The sequence below is a fragment of the Brachycentrus maculatus genome, unplaced genomic scaffold (genome assembly GCF_059751285.1).
Source record: "Brachycentrus maculatus isolate JH-2025_06_01 unplaced genomic scaffold, ASM5975128v1 h1tg000928l, whole genome shotgun sequence".
Classification (NCBI taxonomy): Eukaryota; Metazoa; Arthropoda; class Insecta; order Trichoptera; family Brachycentridae; genus Brachycentrus; species Brachycentrus maculatus.
The window spans coordinates 49997-70522 of record NW_028281650.1 but is presented as its reverse complement, the minus strand read 5'-3'; the positions used below and the strand labels follow the sequence as shown (position 1 = coordinate 70522).

The 20526-nt window shown below is 33.4% G+C and overlaps 1 protein-coding gene across 1 annotated transcript; it reads left to right on the top strand.

The window, feature by feature from the left end:
• Positions 1-614: 614 nt before the first annotated feature.
• On the top strand, positions 615-19472 carry LOC148299828 (protein Wnt-10a-like). Its single transcript, XM_088275628.1, has 4 exons — positions 615-717; positions 10590-10924; positions 17341-17556; positions 17736-19472. The coding sequence occupies exons 1-4, from the start codon at positions 615-617 to the stop codon at positions 18042-18044; spliced, it is 963 nt and encodes a 320-aa protein (XP_088131754.1). The 3' UTR covers positions 18045-19472.
• The last annotated feature ends 1054 nt before the right edge of the window (positions 19473-20526 follow it).

The following is a 20526-nucleotide window of genomic DNA, read 5'->3' as shown; positions in this document are numbered from 1 at the left end:
AGTTGTATTATGTTTTATATTAGAAACTCTGACTTAAGAGTCCGCGACACTAACCACGGGACCACAACCCGACACTGTCATTGTCCCCGATATTGTCATTGCCCATGATAGCATGACAACAGATTAGTAACTAAAAATATATGATTAATTTATCTTGTCAAATTTGTCCTCGGTACATGAAATTTCGATGAAGATATAATAAATTAAATTAATTTAAACTAGAAATACTTAGGTAAAAACCATTTATTTAAAATAAGTTAAACATTTACTTTTTATTTTACCTTTTGACAAGTCAACATAGACAAAAAAGAATATAAAAGTCTGCATATTTACAGGGTGTACAAATCATTTTGTGTTAGTATAAAAATATTTCCTAATTGGAGTACCTAACCCAGATTTGTTAAACGAGTATTTGGACAAACTAAATGTGGCGAACTTTTAATTGTATTAATTTTTATGATGACAACGTATGTATGTTATACGTGGTCAAACCTTTTAACAGGAGTTGACAACAAATATTTAAATGCATAAGTATACATAATATGTTATATTTCCATTATTTATACTTAGAAAAACAAAACCAGCATTCTGGTAAAAGAATACATTTAATTGTAATGAGCAACCCTGATTCTGATCAAAGTTCTATAGACCACCAGCTGAGAGGACAAGACGAGGTTGTGTTTCGCGATGAGAAACTCGATGTAGGGAATCCTTACTGTAAACATTACAATTATCATAAACTTCTCTTATTAAACATTCATTATAATAAAAATTAAATATAAGATAACTACTGAATTTCGTCTTATTAAAAACATACGGTTTTATGCGATTATTCACAAACATGCTTTATGTACCTTGTACAATATTTACCTTTTACCTATGCTACCATGGATTTTCTATCCGTAATAAACCTTTAAAAAAATCGTTCATCTTCCCACCATTATGTCCATATGAATAAGAAATCATCCAATTTATAACATGGAAAGCTGGAAAACATATATTTCTGTAAAGAATGAACTCGACTTCTTATGCAATATCGGATATTTATTAATAATAATAATAATAAAACCCTTATCCGCACCTCAATGGTGCATAGGGCACTGTTTCATATAAACGCAGCGTTATCTTGATCGTTTACACATGAAGGAAAGGTGATCAGCTCTCCGCTTCAGGTACCAGTCCAGGGTAATATTGAATAAATATAACAGTGAAAAAATCACTTATATTTATTTGACCCCCCTGGGAATCGAACCCGGGACCTCCAGAACGGTAGTCGAGCATGCTGACCATTACACTATGGAGGCGGATATTTTTATTAAGCAGTATTTTTCAGGAATTTTCGGGTGAAAATATCGAAAAGTGGAACAATATTATCTTCCATAAAATTCTATACACCAATTTTAGCATACATCCATATAATAATAAAAATATCAACCAGTTTCACAACGCTTTACGAAATTCCAATAACAGTAATAATAATGAACTCTGTAATAATAATAATAATAATAATAATTTCTGCTTTAGTTCGTTCAAGTTTTTGTTATAAATGAAAAAAAATTGTTATCTGTTTAATATTTGAGATTCTTGACTTATTTTAAATATACAAAAAAATACATTTTAAAATGTCAAACACACGCGATACTCATGGTAAAAGTTCCGAAAAATGTATGGCACAATGACAATTGGAAGACGCGTAACATATCAGAGATTAACTTTATTAAATAAAACAACTTTGTTTTTAACCACTTTTTTATTGGTACATTTTTTCTTCAACCTAACATAATTACCCATTCCTTAGACCCGTCCACTCACCTAGCTATAAATATTTCAATGTTTAAGAATTAGTACCCTGATGATGACAAGGTTGTTGTCGAAACCGATTGGAGAAAAAATGTACCAGTAAAAAAGTGGTTAAAAACAATTTTATTTTATTTTACAAAATTTATAAAATGCGACACAAAGTATCTGCAAAAAACATTCCAGAAAATAACAGAGATTAGTTTCAGCGGGTTTTCTTTATGTAAAAAAAGTAATGAAATAGACATACTATTTATTTATTTAGAATATTAACATCAATTTTACTATGATGAGAAACACTTTCTAAAAGTCAGTATCCTAAAAAGTAAAGTTTCGTTACAGTTACACGAATCCATCCATTTTCATGTGGTACAAAACAAAACCAAACTCAAAGGATAATTCGTAATCTTAACATCGCCCATTGCGATGTGAATTTATTTTTAATGGTAGTTTAAAGTGCTCCAAATCGTGCGCAATATAAAAAGTTGGCGCCCAAAAATGAATAATTGAAAGCCAAATTCTCGCGTGCCTCTTCTCGCTAAGGACCCTTAGTATGCGCGTCTTGTAACACAAAATCGTTTAACTGGTTCGATCTCGTTGGTGATAAACCTGCTCCGGTGTATGTTTATTTTGACGTATAGGATGAATTGAGTAATTGACCGACCTCTTAAAGCAACGCAGGATTTCATTATGTTAACAGCAATGTGTGTGTCCTTAATTGATACAAACGTATTTATCTTTATATTAACGACTTTATTACTTCATATATAGGGCACAAAGTATGATAGATCGTACAATCGAATTGTAAATAATATCTTTTCTACTTTTTATTTATAATTATTTTTAATTCATAAAATAATTTCTTTTTTAAAAATATCACAATGTACTGCATATAAACCAGAGACGGACATACTATATACTCGTATGCACATATGTGAGCATTGTTTATCTCAGTTTAATAGGAGAATATGAAAATTGTGGTAATGAAAAAAATATTCGTGAAACTAAAAAAATAACACATATTTCAAATAAAAAATTAAAGTAAAAATTTTAAAATACGTTTTATTAAATAAAATCAAAATTTTCTTTTAAGTTATTTTTAGCAACATAATACGCTTATAGATGCTGGAATGAAGTTGGGTAATGATTTTTTTAATATAAACTAATACGTTGTACTCTGATTAAAATTCAGTGCACGCTACTGCTATTTGCGTATGTGTATGTGTTACATAATGTTTAAATCAACTAGATTCATAACTAAAACTATTTCATATGTAAGAATGTTAAAAGGTTGAATTGCTTGTTCATAATACAAGTAAAATAAACATAATAAACATAAAATACCTTTTATAACACAATAAGTACGGGAAACGTGGAGTATTTAATTTAATTGATGAAATATTTAAAAAAATCTCAAAATCCATTAAAAAAACCATTTCAGTAAAAATATACGAACATTTACATTTTTACAATTTGAAAAACTAAAAGCGTTGATAAAAATGTAACCAATTAACTTTAGTTGGGGGAAAATAAGAATTATACTTATATATATTTTTTTTAATTTGTGAAACTTAAAACATTACTGACAGTGTTTTTCTCGCTTATTATGTCGTGTCTAATAATATTTTCTTTCACATACATCAGCACATCTGATGAATACAACACTACAATTCAAAACGTCGCGTCGTAAAGAAGTACTTATATATATATATATATATATATATATATATATATATATATATATATATATATATATATATATATATATATATATATATATATATAAATATTATATATAATATATATAAATATATATATATATATATATATATATATATATATATATATATATATATATATATATATATATATATATATATATATATATATATATATATATATATATATATATATATATATTATATATATATATACATATATAAATATATATATTATTTATATATTAGATATACTGGTATAATATTATTATGAAAAATAACCTTTTAATGTCCATGAAAATTTAGAAAGTTTAGTCATTCAGATTTTTATGTTCCCATGCGTAAAAACCTATCATATTTATAATATTTTTTTGTTAGAAAGTTGGAAATAGAATATTCTAGGCTTGAAAAATTATTTATGTCTATCTCTCAGTCTGATATTTTTAAAGATTGTTTTAACAGATTCACACACATAATACCGAGAGAAAAAGTTTCCGTGTAAACAAGAATTTAGGACCTGTCACTCGTACCACATTCTCGGGATAGGAAAAACTCCGTCGCATTCAATTGTCCTGTAATTTACATTATAAACTTTGTCAACGGTTTCATATGCTTTTATAGGGTGACCCACATTTGATGGTTTTATTATTTTTTTACTCATAAACATACTTGTAACATCGTAAGCATAGTAGGCTTTAGCCTGATAATATTTCAAATCGTGAGAGTCATTACAAAAATACAATCGAAAACATTTAAACAGTTGTACATTTATTGAGTATATGTTTTATACCCACGCAGGCAAGTTTATTTTTTTCGATGTTCTTGATACGCATTCAATTGTACATTACATCAAATAACGCAGCATTATTTTTAATGTAAGATACAAAAAGACAAGGTCATCAATTTCGCATTATAGGTACTAGTCGAGGGTGACATATAAAATGTACGAAAACAGAGCGAAATATTTTTTAACAAAATGACCACACCTGGTATCGAACCTACATAGGCTCTCTCGGTTGATAATACAACGTTTGAACCACAGCACAACAGAGGCAAAAATGGATTGTTAAGCGATTCAATTTGTTTGACGTCCTTTTGATTGGTCTGGAATGGAATTAATTTACAATAGTGATTTTTTTTTATATATTTTTTTTTACAGATATTGATTTTAAATATCTCTCGCGTAGCTTTTGATACTTGTGTTTTTTCTCGTTACCACCGTAAATCTAAAAATGGTCGCCCTATCTGAAAGCGCGCTTTCCTCAACATTTATTCGGTGCATTTGTAATCGGCGCATGATCGGGAATTCGGTACTGCGATCAGATTCTTCCAATCTCCAACTTTTTGTTTTCACTGTCCGTTTAGGAGCTGCCTCCGAATCGACCCTCAATCGATCAAATCATCCGGCAATCGATCAAATCCGACGAGATCGATAAATCGCGGCGGACATATCGAATTGTAAATTATGAATTTGTCAATTGAGAAATCGTTGCGTTATCGATTTTATCAGAAATTGTCGCGTGGAGTTATGCCTTTTGATTGCACTACCTCCGGCGTTGTCAGCCAAGATGGTACTCCGAACAATAAAGAAGTTATACTTTTACAAACAAAAAATATTCTCATACTTGCACGAACATTCCATAAACTGAAACGTGGTGCACTTTGCATTTCTCATAACATGTCAAACTTTCAGTATAAATGTGGAACCAGATATAATTTACAGATTACAACATTAAATATTGAGCTGGTCGTAAATGCTAACCAAAGTAATATATTCTAACCCGTCTTATTCTTTTTCTTTTCCAATCATTAAAGAAAATATTGACATTAAAGACAAAAATTCATCAAATAAAATATTGTTTATACCCAATTATTTCCATACCATGTACCTTGATATATTAAGAGGGACTCTTGCAAATTCCCAGTGCCTTGTATACACACAAACTTTTACGAGTAATGGTATGCAACACCGAATACCCTCACATTGTAGTTATTTTCCTAAATAGATATAGAGAGAGATCTCAGCTTCATTTCGTTTCTTAAAAATAGTTCATTTTTCAACCAAAACTTAAGTCATCTGTATGCCGTATAATACTTGTATATTCCACTCCCAAATCCAAGAATCTGGAGAATTAACACAGCTGATTTTAACACTCTCCTTAGCATTTATCGTTCACTTTGTGTAATACCACTTTGATTGTATTAGTATTACACAAAGTCAACGATGAATGATAAGGAGATAGTTATTTTAACATACGACAAAGTTAACAATACTTTTAATATACAAAATACAGCTGATTTTGTTCATCCAAAACTAAGCCTGAAACGCAGGGCGTACAATTGCCTTCACCCTTTTACGTATTTTAAGATCAAGTTAACATCAACCTATGAGAGGTCGTAAGCACTGTAAATACCCAGACTTCCATATAAATGGAGAAACCCAGATTTATAAACAAGGATTTGGACACTCTCAAAATTTTGTGAGGTCCTAATCAGTCTGATGCTGTCGGTAAAGATGAAATCCTGTGACTAGCCATATAAAATAAAAGTTGAAAAAATTATATAAATAGTTGTTGTTTTATAATATAAACCTACATATGTTTATATCATATTTTTGCTGTCGAATATTCACAAGCGTTCTATTCGATGTTTAAAGAAACTGCGGAGAAAAAAAATATACCGAAAGATGGCATATTTAAGATTGGTTTCATCTGCCTGAGAGACGAGGCTGTCGCTTAACAACATTCGCGTCCGTAAATTAAGTAAACTCACGTACAAAATGTCGCGGGGCATATAAGGCATCCGAGGCAACAATAAACATTTCGTGGACATGCGTGGCGCTTTATATGGCGCAGTGGGGCCCTGTGCTTTATAGTGCAGCGAGTGGGTGGACATAAATCTCTCAGCTGTCGCGCTGCGGAGCGCTGCGGACTGCAGCAGCCACTCGTTACTCCTGCCTAGCCATGTACTCCGGGTAATCGTATAACAGAAGCGTCATTTTTATTCCTTTCTTTTCAGCCTTCTTACAAAAAAAATAAACATTAATGTGATATTGAAAAGTTAATTGATAACAAACGGCCTTTTTAAACGCTCTCTGACTTATTTCAATTTCGCTATATGCATACATACACAAGATATTTTCTAACACGAATACATACTTGAAGATCAAATCATTTAAGAATCATAAAAATATTTATAACACTCTCCTTATCATTCATCGTTCACTTGTGATGACTACTGATAATGGAATGGTTAATCCGAAACCGGCAGTCACGAAGAAGTGTTTTTATGTGGTATTACACAATGTGAACGATGAATGATACTACTACTGACCCTTATCCGCACCCAATGGTGCATAGGGCACTGCATCAAATTGAGGCAATGTTCACTTGATCTTTTATCATATGAAAGCAAGGTGATCAGTCTTGCGATTGAATGATAAGGACTATGTTATATCACCATACCAATAGGTTTACAATGCTTTTAATACATGAAATCTTAAAATATTTATTTATTTATTTCAGTCAAACATACCTTTATTTACTATGTATTATCTGTACAAACAGACGAAAAGTTATATTGTTTTATTATTTCATTCAAAATACAGATTTACAAATATAACATTTTATTTTGAACTTTTAATTTTCACAATTTTACTATACTCTTTCCCGATTTACGAAAGTACAAATTATTGTACTTCATAACTGTATGAATTATAATAGGAGTTATTTTAATATTACAATGTTTATTCAGGCTACAAAAAACGGTAAAAAATATACACAATGTTTAAGCGCATATGCACTGTAAGTTCATAAGACTGATACGAAAATAATAACATTTTACCAAACAATGCACATTGAAATTTGACACTGCACACTGGACGATATTTTCCAAAGTCGTAACTTTCATTCACAATCGCAAGTGCATAATACAATACTTAAAACATAATAAATCACTTATTACAATATGTAAGACTTTTTAATATATTAGATTTATACAAATTATGAAACTTATTATAACAGCATGTCCTACATACTCAAATTAATACAGGAAACAAAAATTTTATAACGTGACTTAATCAAGGTTTTTTATTTCCTTATTTGTCTTAGTAAAAATTCTAATGTAGAAGGTCACTTTTAAATATATTATACTTATTTTGAAAGCTTTCATATTTGGTAGAAAAAATATTTTCTACATTGAAAATTATTTCAATCTGTAATAAAACATTCACGTAATATTTAATTTTATCATAATATGCATTTATAATGACTGTCCATTTGAAAAATAAAGCTTTTGATTAATTTAGTATGCAAATATTTGTCGAAAATTCAATATCTTATAATAATAATAATAATAATAATAAACCCTTATCCGCACCCCAATGGTGCATAGGGCACTGTGTCATATAAACGCAGTGTTATCTTGATCGTTTACACATGAAGGAAGGGTGATCAGGCCTCCGCTTCAGGTACCAGTCCATGGTAATATTGAATAAATATTACAGTGAAAAAATCACTTATATTTATTTTACCCCCCTTGGGAATCGAACCCGGGACCTCCAGAACGGTAGCCGAGCGTGCTGACCATTACACTACGGAGGCGGACGAAGCATAACAATATCTTTTCAATGATAACAATATCTTATAGCCAAACAAAATAATGGCATTAAAAATTAAAGATACATTTTGAGTTTATTGGTACCTACTTTTGTAAGTATCAAACGAATGCGTCATAACAAAAAAAATCCTACAGCAATACCTTGAGAATATTAATAAATATTGTTTTTTATCATTAATATTTTTTGAATAATTTTGATCGCGTATCGCACACGAGATAGTTTCTATGATATCCTGTGAGCTCACGTCCGAAGTGATTGATGTTCTTGCTTGTCACCTGAACTACACGCGACAAGTATGTTTTATACCATCTATTGTGTTTACCTCCTCGACTTTTCTGGTCCCCTGGTATCTAATAATTGATCAAACTGACAAGGCCACTTAGCCATTTGATTGATCGAGTCTTTTTGCCCATATTAAATACCTTCATGTATAACAATGCCATATCACTGTTGATGGCGAATGATTAAATTTGCAGAGAGAAAACAGGTAACTAGATTTTAGCGCAATGCTAATCGGTCATTAAGAATTTACGTTAACAATAATAACATACATATATTGTATTATGTTTCTTCGTATGAATTGAAAAACGATCGATTTCAATTGATGATAATACTATATCAATACCAAATATATCAATCATTTACCGAACAAACGCAAAAGTATTCAACATGAAAACCATACAAAATAATTCGATTTTCTTAAAGTGTTATTTTCTCCTTCTCCTTCTTCTTCTTCTTCTGCTTGGTATAGTGGCCTTATGGCCTGTTTTTAAGAATGATTAGCCTCCTGCGATGTCGAATCTCAGCAGTCAATCCATCTCTTTGGTAGTCTGCCCAGAGTCGTCTACCTCGGGGTTGGCCGTAAAGTGCAATGTGGAGGAGTTTAGATGATTCCATTCTCTTCACATGCGCTTACTATCGTCTCCTTCGTTGCCTTCCCCACCTAACGGCATCTTCGATCTCGCATATTTCCCTTATCATGTTGTTCCTAATTCTGTCTCGTAGACTCTTGCCAAATATGCTTCTTAAAGTCTTACTTTAAAACGTTTTACTTTTATCTGAATACACCTAATATAGTATTATTTACAGTGTATATATTGCGTTTGGTCTTAGAAAAATGACACTTTCGATTAATCGTGATTTATATATATTCCTAATAAAGACATTCATTTTTTTTATGCGTCACCTGACACAAACATCTAGTAAATAATCTTGACAAATAAAGACATACATATAATTGGAATACTCCGATACATAATCTTATTTGAAGTGACTTCTATGAAAACGATCAATTAAATAAGAAATCATGACACGACCCCTTCACCATTAAATTATAAATGCCCCATGATATCCATGTTTTGATGAAGAAGTCTAATTTGTCATCTTCTGATCGATAGCTAGCTGCAACAAAAACTATCTGTCAGATGCTGTGGAACAAAATATCTGACAATACATATATCAACGTTTACAAACAACGTTTATCTGGAAGATTGTGAAGGAGCCGTGACCGACTTTGACTGATTATTGTGTTGGGCTGTAGAAAAAGTATACAAACTGATCCTAAAACGTACCAACAACTGTAGAAGGAATTGACGTTTTTTTATAGCAATGACAAACCAGAGAGAGAATTTGTATTAATAAAATTTATATCATAATAAATCGAGAATTACATAATTAAATTACGAAAGTTAATAGATATTTATTTTAAATTAATAAGTGAAAAATTAAAGTTGCATTTCAATTACAGCTTAAGAAAACTTAAGACAGGGGTGTAATAGGGGAGTATCGGAAGGCTCGCGCAAGCCCCTTGTTAAAACCAAGTCTGCTTTATAAACAAACCCCTGTATTATAAATTAAGAAATATAAAAAATAATTAAAATATAACGCCATCACTAACCATCACGCCGCTTCACCGCAGAGGAAGGCAGAGAGAATAACACCATACTAATCAGTTTTTGCAACAAAAAAACCTCTTATATGCATTTCCTCATACAAACCCGTCGATTATGACTCCTGACCTGACCACTTTCAAGTTTTCGAAATACTTGTTCCTGGGTCTTTCCCTGCTTCTATTTTTCACTACTTCGCCACATAAATTTATTTTACTGTTCTGTTTTCACTCATTTGTTCCACATCTCCAAACCATCTTAACACACAATTTTATCGATCATGCTTAAGGCCCAGTATTCGACAAGTCGCAAATTGATTATCTCTAAATCTAGGTTACATTTTACGTAATAATTTATTTTCTTAAAACGACATTTATGTAATGAAAATATAAGTGGAGGCTTAATTTTTAAAAGAGTTATTGAAAGGCAAGGAGTAAAAAATATGTAAAACAAAAAAATATCCCAAATGTATTTTTTTTTAATTGGCGTGAAGTGACATCCGGCTCTCAGCGCAGCCGGACGCTTACTGAATTCTCGATTAAGGTTTTAACTATATACTCTTTTCAGGTTACAGAGAGTCCGCGTTCGTGTACGCCCTGGCGGCCGCGGGCGTGGCGCACGCCGTGTCGCGGGCCTGCGCGCAGGGCCAGCTGCTGGCGTGCGGCTGCGACCCCTCGAGCTACCGGCCGGTCGGGGGGCAGCAGGGCGCGGGGCCGCCCGGGGGGCAGCAGGCCGAGGGGGCCGCCCAGCCGCGCGCGCCCGCCAGCCGCTGGAAGTGGGGCGGCTGCTCGCACAACGTGCACTACGGGATGGCCTTCTCCCGGATGTTCCTGGACTCGAGGGAGACCGCGGGGGACCTGCAGTCCAGAGTCAACCTGCATAACAACGAGGCCGGGAGGCTGGTACGTAATTTTAGTAATTTTATTTTTAGTAAACATTTCGCTCAATCCTTTCAACAACGTCAAATATCAAAAATCGTCAATTTTCAGTTGTGCATGTTTTCGGAATGCCCAGAAAATGTACTGTATGCCAGCTTTTGCTGCATATTTTAAACTTAATATTTACCCGCTACAGGGCAGAAAGTGTTGTTTTTGAATCTTAAATATATGTTTTTACCCTTTTGTAATTATTTTACATTTCATTTTTTTCTGCTTTGTCTGTTATGTATTCATTAAAAAACTTTTCATTAAAAAGTTTTAGTACGTAATCGTTCATTCTTCTGATTTTTACGCAGCATCAAAAATTAACTTTTTTTCTGGTGACATAGATCCTTATATATAATTTCAACTCGTAATAATACTGTAATTCAAAATTAGCGATTAAAAAATCGGTTAAAATTCAATTCGAATTCCGCAACTGACAAAATAGTCTCAAGATCGTTGAACTGTTCGATCGCAGAATGACTGAATATACCATACACACATTCATGAAAAGGTAGAAGGTGGTTGTGTGTAGCTCTTCGCTTTTGACGATAATTAGCTCATCGAAAGGTCTCACACCTCATTCATTACGGTGTTCCCATGCAATTCGGTTGTAAAGCCAAACCTGGAATGATGTTAATAAACCTGTGAATGATGAAAAAGACATTGAAGATGAAAACGCTTCAAAGAAATTACCGTTTCGATCTACTAATTGGCTGTTACACGGGAAATAAAAGATACTGAGTAACCGAGACGTCTAAACATAAAGAAATGAAATCATAAAACAAATTAACTTAACATCTTACTCACAATGCAACGTTGAAATAAAACGCATTTACAACAATTTGATCTCCAAATACTTGTTCACAAATCTGGGTTTCTCCACTTAAGACTTATTTTAAATTTTTAATATCTCAACATAGATGATGAAGAAAATTGAAGTTTGGGCATTTACAGGGCTAACGACCTGCCATAGGCTGATTAAGCATTTTACATACGTGTAACATTCACCATTCTTGCCATGATTGACAACCATACTACTCAAATTACGTTTTTTTATAGGAATATGTATATTTTACGAGAAGCAAATGACGAAAGAAAATAATTGAAGGAGGATAGAGTGAAGGGCAATACTGCTTTATGAAAAAAAAGTAGAAGAAATAGTAAATAGGCAAAGAAGAGGAAATATAGAAAGGATACACGGGGTTGCACACCCATACTCGTAGGTACAAGCATAGGTATGTAGTGTGTATATTGTCAGTAGGTATATCCGCGTCCATTCAGATTATCATTCTTCTTCTAAACATTATCCGCACCTAATGGTGCATAATGTAATGACGCAGTGTTATCTTTTTCGTAACTTGAAAGCAAGGTGATTACTCCTGCGCTTCAGGGACCAGTCCAGGGTTTATTATCAAATAATTATTTATAAAATAATCATTAGAGTGTAAAACCACTAATATTTATTTTCACCCCCCTGGGAATCGAACCCGGGACCTCCAGCAGGGTAGCTAAACATTAATGGTTAGCCATTACACCACGAAGGCAGAAAAAGTACTATTTTAAATAAAGTGTATTATACTGCCACCTGTGAAAAGGACGATAAAGTTCACTTACGAGTTCTCGAATAAAACACCACGCTTTATTACCAAACCACTATTTACCTCAATTTATTAATTTCCTCGGGTATTTAAAACTTTATATCGTGTTAAATGATACGCTCACGTCCTGGTTTCCGAGAAAACGCTTTAAATGATGTGTCTGTATGACTAGCGACCGCATTAATACGCCTAATAACTGATTACAAAAGGTCACCCTGCAAAGGTCACACGTATCCAAAGTAATCGGCCACATAATTGTATGCTATACATACGAATTAAGTGATATTTAAACCTACAAATTGCAAAAATTGTGTCGGCATATTCACAATTTGACCGCGGATATGTTCATGATTTGGCCATAAAACTCATAAACAATAATTTAGCTATTAAAATAACCAAGAAACCTAGGTTGCTTGCAGCCCATAGGAGGCCACCTACGCTGAATAAATAAGTACCTTTTTTTTGACATCTCATCCAAGATGAAGAATATGGAAGTCTGGGCATTTACGGGGCTGACGACCGTCATAGGCTGGTTTAAGTGATCACTTTACACACGTGTAACATTCACCAATTCTACCCTCAGATATGCCTTGGTATGTACAAGGCTTAACTAACTAACTAACTAACCATCACGCCGCTTCCCCGCAGGGGTAGGCGGAGAGAATAGAACGCCACACCACTCTGTCTTTGCAAACATTCTTCGCCTCTTCCACGTTCATACATCTCCTCATACATACCCGCCGATAGTTACGACTCCTAACCTGACCACTTTCAAGTATTTGGCATACCTAATCTTGCCATGTTTTTCTCGGTCTTCCTCTGCTCTTTTTTCCACTTACATTCGCCTCATAAATTTGTTTTACCGTTCTTTCCTCACTCATTCGTTCTACATGTCCAAACCATCTGAACACACCTTTCTTAATTTTATCGATAATGCTTATCTCAGCTTTGCATTCCTTCCTTATTTCACTATTCGCACATCTATCATACATTGTTTTTTCGCTCATTCTTCTGAGAGATCGCATTTCAACTGCATTCAGTTTACTTTCACCCTTCTCATGTACAGTTCTTACGACATGTTATTGGCTGGTTTGAAAGATCACATCATGCACCATGGTCTGAATATCATAGTTTGAATGATCACACTTGTCCGCTTTCAAACGTAAAACTACCAAGATTAACACAGTATGACACTTTTTTTTTTAGTTGTATACAAGTCACCAACAGTATATAAATAACTATAGATATCGACTATAACAATAGTTACCATCTATGGTGGAATGGAATTGAAATTTTAGACATGCCACGCTTATCTGTGGCTAATTTTCATTTACGAGTATTCTTAAAAATAGGAATTCTTCAAAATCATATAATTTCAACAAATATGCCAACAATTTTCTGATTTGTTTACTCGCGTTTTCCACCTCCGAATATATATCCTATATGACTAGGATACATACGTTTACAGGTTCAATTCTTGATATAAGCGTCGTGAATATTAAATAATTTTTATAAGTTATGACCCTACATTATCTGATACAATTCCCTATGTCTCATTATCCATAGACAAGGTACAAAAAAGAAGATAATTGAAACATACCCACTTTATAAGTTTTTTTTACATTCACACGATAAAACACATATTATGCATATTTGGGACTCATAAAATTTCTTTATGGGGAATGTTAAATATAATGAAAGGGGTCAAAACGTATTAATATTCCATTCCGACCGCAAAGTGTTACACGAGTCTGGGTGGTCCCGTCGGACGGGTAGTCCGGAAAGTGTTAAGGAATAATTAGTGTAGGGGCGTTTCTGGGCAGCGGGTCGTCACGCCACTGCACTGGCCGACCCACTAATATAGTGCCCACCACCACGAGCCACTACTGCCTACACGACTCGATTTAGAGGTGAAAGAGGTGAGATTTCAAATTACAGTAATGCACACACGATTTCAATCTACTGTTTACTGTATATTATACTTGAAAGTGTAAAAATGAATACTTGCTTGCTTTATGGACAGTCGTCTTATGCATATACTCCGTACAGTTATGTTTCGTCTAAGGAACAATTTTCTACAAATATGCATTTCTTTTTAAATAACATAAATATGACGTGGTAAGAAAATAATTAATAGAAAAATAGAGATTTAAATTTACAGTAATGCACACTCGTTTTCAATCTAAACTTTACTGTATACAATATGTACTTGATTGCTTTAAAGACAGTCGTCTTAATCGCATATACTTCGTGGTTATGTTTTGTGTAAGGAATAATTTTCTAAAATTTAAAAAAAAAATAAATTTAATATGACGTGGTAAGAAAATAATAATAAACATGTTTAAAAAATCGAGGCTCCAATTCTGTTTATTGATTCTGCAGTAGCTTTGTGAAATGACAAGTTGATTATCAAAAAAATTATGAACACTTGTGGAACACCGTATAATGAGTTTTATTATATTACACACGACTAGTTTCGAAAACTACATATGTTTTCATCTACTGGTGAATTTAAAAACTAAACAACATGTTTTAATACTCTCCTCTGTAGATGAAAACATTTTCAATTTTCGAAACTGGTCGTGTGTAATAAAATAAAACTCATTAAGTAGTATGTACAAGTGTTTAATTTCTTTATTCCAATTTTGTATGACACTCCTAGTATTTAGGCAAAATGTATATCACAGGCGATAATACATTTGCTGAGAGAGAAACGGGAAACAAGCAGTACGGGGGCAGCTGGAGGCGTTTGAGATGTGGTGCTACAAGCGCATCTTGGGGATTCATTGGTCATGGTCATGTCACGAGAAATCACTCACATAAAAATACGTAACATTATTTTTTTTAATTAACGCGACTAATAAATGAAATTGAACAAGAAATACTCCCTGAACGTTCTCGGTATTTGACACCAAGCAACGAAAACATTATTTTACGATGTCCTTCTAAGAAATTATCAACCATACATTTTCTTTACTTCGTGTGGTTTATGACGAGCTTAAGGAATGTTTATTTTTTAACGTACGACAGATATGAGTGTAACATTAAACGCTTTAAATGCTAAGGAAAAATAACACAAATATCACGTAGTAGTATGAAAATAATAACAAATATAAAAAATCGGAATCGCAATATTGTGTGTTATGCACCTGGTAAATAGGCAAAATGTATATCACAGACGGTAACTTATTTGCTGAGAAAGAAAAACAAGGAGTTTATGTTTATGCACGTTAGAAGTGCTAAAAAGTAGGCAATAAACGAGTTTTATGGCATAATATTAATTTTTAAACTTCACAGTAAATGTTTTATTATTATTGTTTCATTATTGAAAACCACAAATACGATTTTCATCATGTATTATATTGAGATACGTGTTTTTTTTAAGGTTTATACTCAACATAAAGTCATAATTTATATTTTTCTTCTAACCCTTATCCGCACCCAATGGTGCATAGACTGCATCGTATTGACGCAGTGTTATCTTGATCGTTGCTTGCGCGAAAGCAAGGTGATCAATTTTACGCTTCAGGTAATATTCAATAAATATAAAAGAGAAAAATCATTCATATTTTTGAACTCTTGGGAATCGAACCCGGGACTATAGTTAAACGCTTTAGACATAATACAGCGACTCTTTGTTTGCATAATCCTTAGATGGCGGTAGAATATTTTAATATTTTTGTTGTTGTTTATTTTCACGCGCCTTTAACAAGTTTTCCAGGCAATAATAAAAACAATTAGACATGACAAGACATCAGAAGCTTCGCGAATAACTCAACAAGGAGTTTGTATTGTCAACTTGTCGGCTTACCAATGCGGATACATGATGATGTAATTGGCTTCACGCCTCTCGCCGAGTGTGGCCGTGCAACGAAGATAAATGAATCGTGCCGAATCACAGCGCACGTTCCATCTTGATAAATCATCGCGGCCTCGAACTTCGTCTGCGGCGACCATCCTAATATTTACCCGCACTCCAAACAAATGATGTTGGATGTAATGGTCCTCGGAGTTATTCGTAAGTGTTGGGATATCCATCAAGCTCTCCTCCCTGTCGCGCCCGCCCGGGAGACTTAATGATTTTTTAATGGGCACTTTTGAGCGGCTCAAGACGCTGTCGAGCCCAAAGTGGAATAATCAAAATTCATTATTGAACGTGAGGATGTGCGCTGTGTGTTCATGAATGGTGTTCGTTAGTGTTTGACGTCATTTACGGGGGGGGGGGGGGAAACGTGATGAATCCCGAATACCGAAATTTGCATATTTGCCAAATTGTTTAGGTCGTTTTATTCTGTACTTTCGGGAATTACGGCAATATGTGTGAAACACTTATAACTTTCCATTTATATTTATTTAACCAATCCTGTCAAAAACTGCATTTTACTATGAATGTAAACAATGATGTATAAACATATTCAACAGGACTTCAATAAGTCTTAATTTTTTTGTATTTTAAGTGTAATAATATATATGTATATGTATATATATATATACATTTATAATATTTTTATTTTTAAAGAGTTCATTGAAATTTTTACTATAAATTTTAAAGAAAATAAACTTGTAAGCCTTTGTTTTAATTACTCAACCTATGTATGTGACCCTTTACAAATATTTTTTTTTTATTAAAAAAAAAAAACAATTTGACCCACTGTCTAAAAAGATTCGCCATCTCTGGTCTACCATTATTTTCCAACATTTCTTCAATGATATTATTTCTAAGGATGTCTCGAAGATTCTTCTCTTTCCCGTATTTGTTTACACCCTCTAATATCCATGTTCATGTTTTGTTGTCAGGCGGTGGCGAACAACATGGAGGTTCGCTGCAAGTGTCACGGCATGTCGGGGTCGTGCCAGGTGCGCACGTGCTGGCGCGCCGCGCCCGCACTGCGCGTCGTGGGGCGCGTGCTGCGGCGGCGCTACCGCAGCGCGCTACTCGTGGGCCGCTCCAACGGCAGCCGGAGGCCCTTCCGGGGGCGCAGCCGCAGGATAGAGTCCCACTGGAGTGATAGGGTAAGAGTGCTTTTTTAGTTAAGGCGGGATAATTTTTGGTGTGCCTACGGTTGGTTGCTGCTTGCAGCCAATTTTTACCCCCCACAGCAACTATGTCATCGGACCATCTCTTTTGGAGTCTACCGGCATCTCTTTTGTTTTTCTATAGATAAGACCTATAAGTATATGTATATTTTCAGTGGCTTCCTCCCAAGAAGCGGCAGGGCCGGGACCGGTCCGGCGAGCCGTCGCCCGAGGCGCTGCTGTACTACGAGCGCAGTCCCAGCTACTGCGAGCGGGACGCGGCCATCGAGGCGCCCGGCACGGCGGGCCGGCCCTGCGCGCGCGCGCGCTCCGCGCCCGGCTCGTGCGCCGCGCTGTGCTGCGGGCGCGGGCACGACCTCACGCGAGCGCGCCGCTCGCAGCGCTGCCGCTGCCGCTTCCGCTGGTGCTGCCAGGTGGAGTGCGACACGTGCGAGCGCGAGGAGTGGGTGGCCGTCTGCAAGTAGTGCCAGCATCACGCGCGGGCAACAAGGAGCATACGCGCTGTGACAGTATCCATTCAATCCAAATTCATGTCTTTATAAAGCAAAATAATCATGAACTTCTGTTACCTATAAGTATTATAAAGTGAAAACGGAAAAGAGAATCAAGAGAAGATTGAACTTTATTTACAAAATACTAAATGCTGTTGATTCACCCATAAAAAATAATTCAAACAAATTTTACGTTTCACTGGATTTTCTTTATAGTAAAAAAAACGTGAACTTCTGTTATCTATCAAGTATATGGAAGTTATAAGTGCAAACGGAAAAGTTGATAGCCATGTGCTTAAACGTTTCAACAGAATAGTTAAGTTCTTAAAGAAATCACGAATGAACTTTATTTACATACATAATACCAAATGTGCTAGACACATTTTTCAACACTTCAATTCACCGATAAAAATTATCAAATTGGAAGTCTCACTGGATATTCCTTTTGGCAAAAAATACGTGAACTTCTGATACCTTTTAAGTATTATAAAAGTGCAAATGAAAAAGTGGATAGTCATGTGCAATAACAAAATAATCGCAGAGATTTCTTCTGAGTGAACTTTATTTACGTAATAACCAAATGTGCTAGGCACATTATTCAGCACTTTTCTCGAGTGGAGCCATTATTTGGCCGAATGCAGAATAATATACACTATCGCCCAATATATAACAAATATACTTGTGATTTGTGACGCTTAAGAAAGGTTTTGGACAATTTGAAATTATATTAAGAATAATCACTAATGACGCCTAACGCTCGTCATAGCACAAAATAAATGTAAGCATGCATAACATTTGTGTATATTATAATTAAGTGTGAATGTATCAGTGGCCTAAATTTATTAAGCTCAAATTTTAGATATATAATCATTTTTGAAATCATGTATATTTTCATTTCAATTTTAAAGTAGATTTGACCTGTCGACAGTAGGTAGTATGTATAGTAATAAAAAAATTTAAATATTGAAACATTTGCAATATATATTCATAGATTTTAAAACTTTTTTACCGAAACCGTGTAAAATGTAGTTAAGATAGGAAAAACTTTTTCATAAAGTATTCAATATTATCATTATAATTTTTTTTCTGATCAGTAATCGGATATTCTGAAATATTTCGATATTTTTTTGTGTTTGCTTAAAATCAAATACATTTAAAATTAAATATTATGTGAGTATTTAACTAAATTGATACATCGATTTACCATACATTGTCCCTCTTTTGTTATAAATGTCATGTAAAAAATACATTATATTTGGTAAAAACAAATATGAGGTATAAAATATGAAAATGTTTTATCTGCACTGACTTGACAACATATTTTGTGAAGATTTTCGTATTGTAAGTATCTAGATATTTATTTTGCAAATATGTATAAATTTGTTCCCAATGTAACTTATGACATCCATGAACTATGACTTATTAAAATAAATAATAATAAATAAATATTGTTGTTTTATTTCATCCCGATTGTAACATGAGAGTTTAATTCTCGTAAGGCATATAAAATAAAATTTCCTTAAAATAAACCTTGTTGTTGGATATTTATTTCTGTAATTATGTACTGAATTGGATCTATTTGTTAAGTATGTATTTTAGAATTACTTTTTTGAATAGAAAAATATTTTCCACACATATTAATTACACCGTTTTTATCGTCAGGTGCCTCTGAAATTTTATGTAAATATTTAGTCAGTAATTGACCACCTTTTGTTGAATTATTAGTTTACCGTGTGTATTACAATACATTTCAAATTATATCTTTACTCACAGTACCCAGTCCCAGATTGCTACGGCTCAGTCTGATTGAATGGCAAAGAAAAAATAGAAAGCATTCATTTACAACATGTTTATTTTACAATGCTTGCAAAGCAACGAAAATATATATTTTTTTAAATCTTTGAAGCAACAATGCTAAGTAAAACACTGTAAAGAAGCAAGCTGTCTACCTGATGAGCAATACTTAGTATTACGTATGCTGATATTATATATCTGTCAAACACATGCTGCTGTCATTGCGGTCTTGGGGGAGGATATATAATATATATATATATATATATATATATATATATATATATATATATATATATATATATATATATATATATATATATATATATATATATATATATGTAATAAAATAACTAGGTACCTACCTATACATTTTATTAAGTACTTACAAATACTTAATAAAATGTATAGGTAGTAATGTATAGTAGTACCTACATAAAACAGTTCTACCACCAGATGTCGCATGCGTCGCTCAGAATAAAACAAAAGACTTCCGATAATATTGTTAACTGTCAGAATCAGATAGATATAAAAATTATTGTAAAGATTAATTAAGAATAAACTTTTATTGTCGTTTCTTTAATTACAAAGCAACACATTGTTTATTTTATTATTATACACCCACTTTACATATTATTTACACCCAATTTATAAAGAAAAATAT